Consider the following 5,500-nt stretch of genomic DNA (forward strand, 5'->3'; position numbering starts at 1 on the left):
GGCGTGGCCATCCCCTCTGGGGGATGATTTCTCGCTTTCTGTCTCTGTCTGTCTGTCTGGCGTGTGCATGAGCACTATAGCAAAAACCTCTTAAAAAAATAAAAATAAAAAAAAAAGGTACCAGAGCTGGCTCAGGGATATCAAGAGCAGTAGCCGTGGCTGACTGGCTCCATAACCTAGTGGTTAAGGGATCTTGATCCTGCATGGCTGACCACAGATTGAATACCAGCCCTGGCAACTTGAAAAACATGCTAGGCATGCCCAAATCCCAACAGGATGGATAAATGAAGAAAAGGGCTTTTTTTGGGGGGAAGGGGGGCCGGAATCACCATCTTCCAGTAATTAAGCAAAATGATGAACACAAAGAGGAAGAGGAGAGGCACCTGATGTATGTTCTCTAGGCCTTTTAGAAAACATGGAGTGATTCCTTTGGCAACATATATGCGAATCTACAAGAAAGGTGATACTGGAGACATCGAGGGAATGGGTACTGTTCAAAAAGGAATGCCCCAGGGAGCCAGCAGTTAGCGTAATGACTATGTTGCTGGACTCCCACGTAGCCGACCACAGTTCACATCCCGGATCCGGTGGCTTAAAACTCACGCCGGGCGCATGTGCGTGCGTGCCCAAGATCCTGAGAGGAGAATGGAGGAGAAGGGATTGTGGCGTGACGCTTCCTAAAACATGTGAAGGAAAATGACCAGAAAAAAAAAGAAGCCAAAGAGAAAGGTACCTGGGTTCAACTAATGCCCCAGGCTGCTCCACCCAGAGAAGCACACTTTGTGAGAACCAATGGAAAAAAGCCTGAGCTACTAGAACCTATTCCCTATGAATTCATGGCATGATGGGTATTAAAAATAAACTAATCTGTGGTCTATAAATAAAGCAAAAAAAAAGAAGAAGAAGAAGAAGAAAAGGGATTATGGTGTAAACACAACCCATTGGGGGGTGATTTCTCCCCATCCCTCTCTCTGTATCCTTCTCTGGTGAGTGTATGCACCCTCTGGCACAAAAATAAAAAGACAGGAAAGGAGGTAGCCTTGAGAACAGTGACCAAAGAAAACAGGCCAACATTTGACAGAAAAGTAGTAAGGCCACCCACCTCCAAATAGATCACGTAAGTTTGAACCTGGAGAATCTTAACCATTGCAATAAGGGCAATAAGGGCGTATAAAGCAGAGGCCCTTCTACCACCCTCATTCACTCTTCTGACCCTTGTGTACATGCATGGAAGGGGAGCAGCCTCCCAAAAAAGAATGAGATCTTATTTATAAAAGCCAGACAGGAGACATATATAAATAATATAGCTACCAATTGCAATTTGAGATGCCTATGTCTCTCTAAGCTCCAGCTCAGAGATAACTAAAAATCTCCAGAAATTCATTCTTTCTTCCCCCTAACTCTTAAGTTTTATTTAAATAACCTTCCATGAGAACACAGTGGGCCAATTACTACTCCCTCTTGTAACACAGACTAACCAGACCAGGGGAGAATAAGCATGCCTGCAGCCAGCCTACCAGCTAGTCAGGTGACAGGTGAGGTGTCTATCAATGGGGACAGCCACAACCTCATCCCTGGCTAGCTGCTCAGGGATTGTCCACAGTCAAGCAGGAGTTGTTGATGGTCTCATCTATGGACATGATAAGGCACACAGCCTCAGATGCGGCTGTCAGGGCACTGATCCAAGCCATCACTGGCTCCCACACGAAGACCTCAAAGTTGTCAGCAATGTCCTCATTGTTGATGTCCACCATACCATGTGCCCCCCTGAGCATGCCAAGCCTGCAGCTTGTCGAGGATGTTTGTGGCATCAAGGCCAGCATTGTCACTCAGCTGGACTGGGACGATCTCCAAAGCCTTGGTGAACACCCTAATCAGCAGCTGCTGTTTCCCTGGAATAGTCCTTGAGTAACCCTGCAGATACTTGGAGAGCTCCATCTCAATAGCTCTGCCACCAGCCTCCACTGAATCCTTCCTGATGGCCCTCCTGAGGAACATGATGGCAACTTGCAGGGACCACTCTATCTCCTCCATAAACTACTCAGCACCACCACAGAGGATGAAGATGCATGTCTTGGCCTTGGGACAGCCAGTGAAGAAGTTGTCTCTTTCTCCACCGATCTAGGTCTCTTCAAACATTTGGCAGCTGCTTAGCACATCTGCCAACAGAGTGTTCACACTGGCCTGGATAGTCTCCACAGGCCATTATTGTCCTCTTCAGATCCTCCTCAGACACTCAGCTAGCACAGAACATGTCCCTGTTGGCAAAGTACTGGGTGGCCACACCCCCAATGGGAAGTTTGGGCAAGACAACTTTGGCTCCTGAACAATGGATCCCCTCTAACTTGTCATAGAGAACGTTCTATTCAGCATCAACAATCACCTGATAATCCTCAACAGTATACTCTGATTTTGCCATTATGTTTCTCAGCTTTCAGCTCCAGCTCAACATTTAAATGAGTGATCCTGGGATTATTGTACTTTTTTTTTAAGTTGCCAAGTTTTGTTCAAGTTGTCCGGGTTACAGATAACGTACCTAACTCTATATTCCCACTGCCTTTCAGGTAGTCCCCTGAGCAGGTCAGCTTAGCCTTTCCCTCAGTCTCACTTCTTGTACTCCTCCTTCTTGTCTTTCTTGCCATCCTTCATGATCTGGGAGGCCAGAGAGCCCATGGCATTTTGAATGACTTTGTTGTTGGGATCCACAACCAGAAGTTTCTCTAGGACACTCTGAAGGGAACTCCAGGTCCTGCCTCATGTCATAATCATCCTACCCCTTGGTTGGCTCAGATGTGTCCATGGCTGAGCTGGCATCAAGATCTGCTGATTCTGCCTGGCCAGACTCTGCTCCCTACAGGGACATCCCTATGGTCTAGGCACTCTGCTCTGCCTCAGTCATACTGCTCAGTTCAGGGAGCCTCATGTAGCTAAACTCCTGCTGGCTGATGGTCGTCTTCAACAGGGCATTGTCTAGGCCTCGTTCACCTTCAGCCCCAGCTGCAGCTATCCCAGTTTCAGCAGCAGAGGCAGCTGCTGCCTGCTGAGTCTTCTCCCCTGCCACTGCTGCTGCTCCTCCATGGAGAAACAAAGGGCCAGAGTCAACTCAGGACCAGCACTGGGATCCACTCCAAATTCAAAGTCACTGGCACCAAGACCCAGCATGGCACCACCCTCGCCAGCCAGAATCAGAGAGCTGATGAGAGTATCAGCCAAGCTGGGGTCAGGAGGAACTGTCACCAGATGAGAAATGCTTCCATCTTTGCCATTCAAAGTGTTTACAAAGGCAGTTCACTCTTCCATGTTCACCTCCTCTTCCCCAAAGTTGATGATGTCAACATTTACTTTCTCCTTTTTGAGGCATTTAGCCAATTTCACCAGATCCTTTTCGCTGTCCTCCATGGGGCTCCCCACGAAGGCGATGATGCACACCTTGTGGTTCTTGCCCTGCTGGTGCTTCAGTGCCAAGTGGGCCACAAGGATGCCAGTGCAAAAGTGATCTTGCCCTTGGACTGGACATGTGGAGCTTGGAGAGGACGTGGCCGGTGTTGGGGGTGAGCATGGTCAGCACTTCACAGTCACTGACTGTGTGATAAGGTCCACATTATTTTCCGGGTTGTTGTGGGATTTCAAGTGACACACTATGTTGACAGCATCCTGCAGCCGGGTAGGTAAGACGTACCCATTCCACATATACTCACTATTGTCCCCACAAACCATAGTGCTTTCCAATACCATCTTGCCACCTTCTGCCCTCTTTACTGTACTTTTTGGCCTGCATTTCCAACCCAGTGTAAAAGAAGATCTTGAATGCAACACCAGCTACCAGCTGAGATGCCTCTAGGGCTCCACCCTGCACCTTTGTGATTCCAAGCACTTTAAGCTGTAGCAAATCATCAAGCATAACCGCCACATCCACCACCTCTTAGCAAAGAAAGCTTTCTGCTGGGGGATCGGCTTGGAGCTCAGCGTTGTCATAGCACATTTCACCAGCAGCTTCCTCTGCTCTGCTTTATCTTGCTTCTTCACAACCACAGTGATTGCTCTGATCTTGTTAACTGCCAACTGAGTGGTTGTGAGGAAATATGAGTGATGTTCTGAGGGTGCGAACCTTCCTCCACATATGGTTTCACCTGCTTCAGTAATTCTCAGCCAGCAGGGCCACTGAGTTGGTGCCATCACCAACCTCAGCATCTTGGGATTTGGCAATGTCCACTACAGTCTTCACTGCAGTTGAATGACATCAAGAAGTTTCAGCATTGTGGCCCCATCACTAGGAATAGTTACTTTGCCTTGGCTATCCACAATTAGCTTGTCTATGCCACAAGAACTGAAGGTGGTTCTTATAGTCTGAGTAATCAACTGGCAGGCACTGATATTACTCAAGTTGGGGGATGCCTTGGGAGCTATCAGTCCCCTCTTTCATCAGGATAACTGATGTGGACATCATCTTGGAAGCTGTTCAGTGGCCCGCCACTCTTCTCTTTGACTGTACAGGCTGCCCCCTGAAATCCACTCTTAAGAGAATCTTAATGGGTCATCCCTCCCAATGTCTTACAAATAAAAAATATCTATTTCTCTCCTATTTGTTCCTCATTTGTTTTGTAATCAGGAAATTAAACTGCCATTTCTGGATCCAAATTGCTGAAATCCAGGCATACAGAACAATTTATTGCACCTGTATGAGTGGGAAGAGGAGTAGAATGCACATCCTTCCAAAAATCTTCCTCACCTGGTTCCCTATTTCCAAATAGCTAAAGGAAAATGTCAGACTAATTCTTCAACTCAGGTAGCAACAACAGCCCAACTAGCACATGACAGGCAGAAATGCTGCCACTTGCTGGAAATGTTCAGGAAGGAGAAAGGGGTTGCTTTGTAGAAAATGAGCACATCTATGTTAATTGCAGTGTTATTCATGATTGCTAAAACTTGGAAGCAACCCAAATGTCCATAAGCAGATGAATGGATTGAAAAATTGAGGTATACTCTGTGGAATGCCACGAAGCCATTAAAAACAACAAGACCTTGGCATCTGACAAAAAGTGGACAAATATGGAAGATTTATTGCTGAGTGAAGCAAATCAGACTATGAAAGAGAGACAGTGTATGTATCCACTTAACATATACTGACTGTCTATACTCTTTGATAGAGACTGAAAGATTGGAGGACATAAAAGCATTGAAAATAGTTATGGACACTGGAAACAGGAAAGTAGAAGAGGGCAAGAGCATAGGGAAGGAAATTAGGGAGAAAAAATTGAGAGGTAAGACATTTGTGGAACACAGAAATGTTTTATTATTTGTTGATGATGTGTATAGCATTTTCAACTGGACTGATCTGAGGTGTATTTCATGTTGAGTAAATTCTCTATATAAACTAAATGATGCATAGCAATTGAATGTATAAAAACTATTGTAATTTTTAATTTTTTAAATAAAAAAAGAAAGAAATGAGCCTTTTCAAGAAACTGCTTGAACTGTGGGCTATTCCTTTGTTTGTTTG

The 5,500-nt window shown here is 45.9% G+C and overlaps 1 protein-coding gene and 1 pseudogene across 1 annotated transcript; both read right to left on the reverse strand.

Moving 5' to 3' along the window:
- Nucleotides 1-1,547: 1,547 nt before the first annotated feature.
- On the reverse strand, nucleotides 1,548-4,447 carry LOC102468454 (T-complex protein 1 subunit eta-like; annotated as a pseudogene).
- Nucleotides 2,605-3,735, reverse strand: PSMD4 (proteasome 26S subunit ubiquitin receptor, non-ATPase 4). Its single transcript, XM_027772767.1, is given in 5 exon segments — nucleotides 2,605-2,736; nucleotides 2,738-3,054; nucleotides 3,057-3,505; nucleotides 3,507-3,585; nucleotides 3,588-3,735. Coding segments are annotated over 5 exon segments (1,125 nt in total).
- Nucleotides 4,448-5,500: the final 1,053 nt, after the last annotated feature.

This window comes from Tupaia chinensis, unplaced genomic scaffold, assembly GCF_000334495.1.
Source record: "Tupaia chinensis unplaced genomic scaffold, TupChi_1.0 Scaffold000296_1, whole genome shotgun sequence".
Lineage (NCBI taxonomy): Eukaryota > Metazoa > Chordata > Mammalia > Scandentia > Tupaiidae > Tupaia > Tupaia belangeri.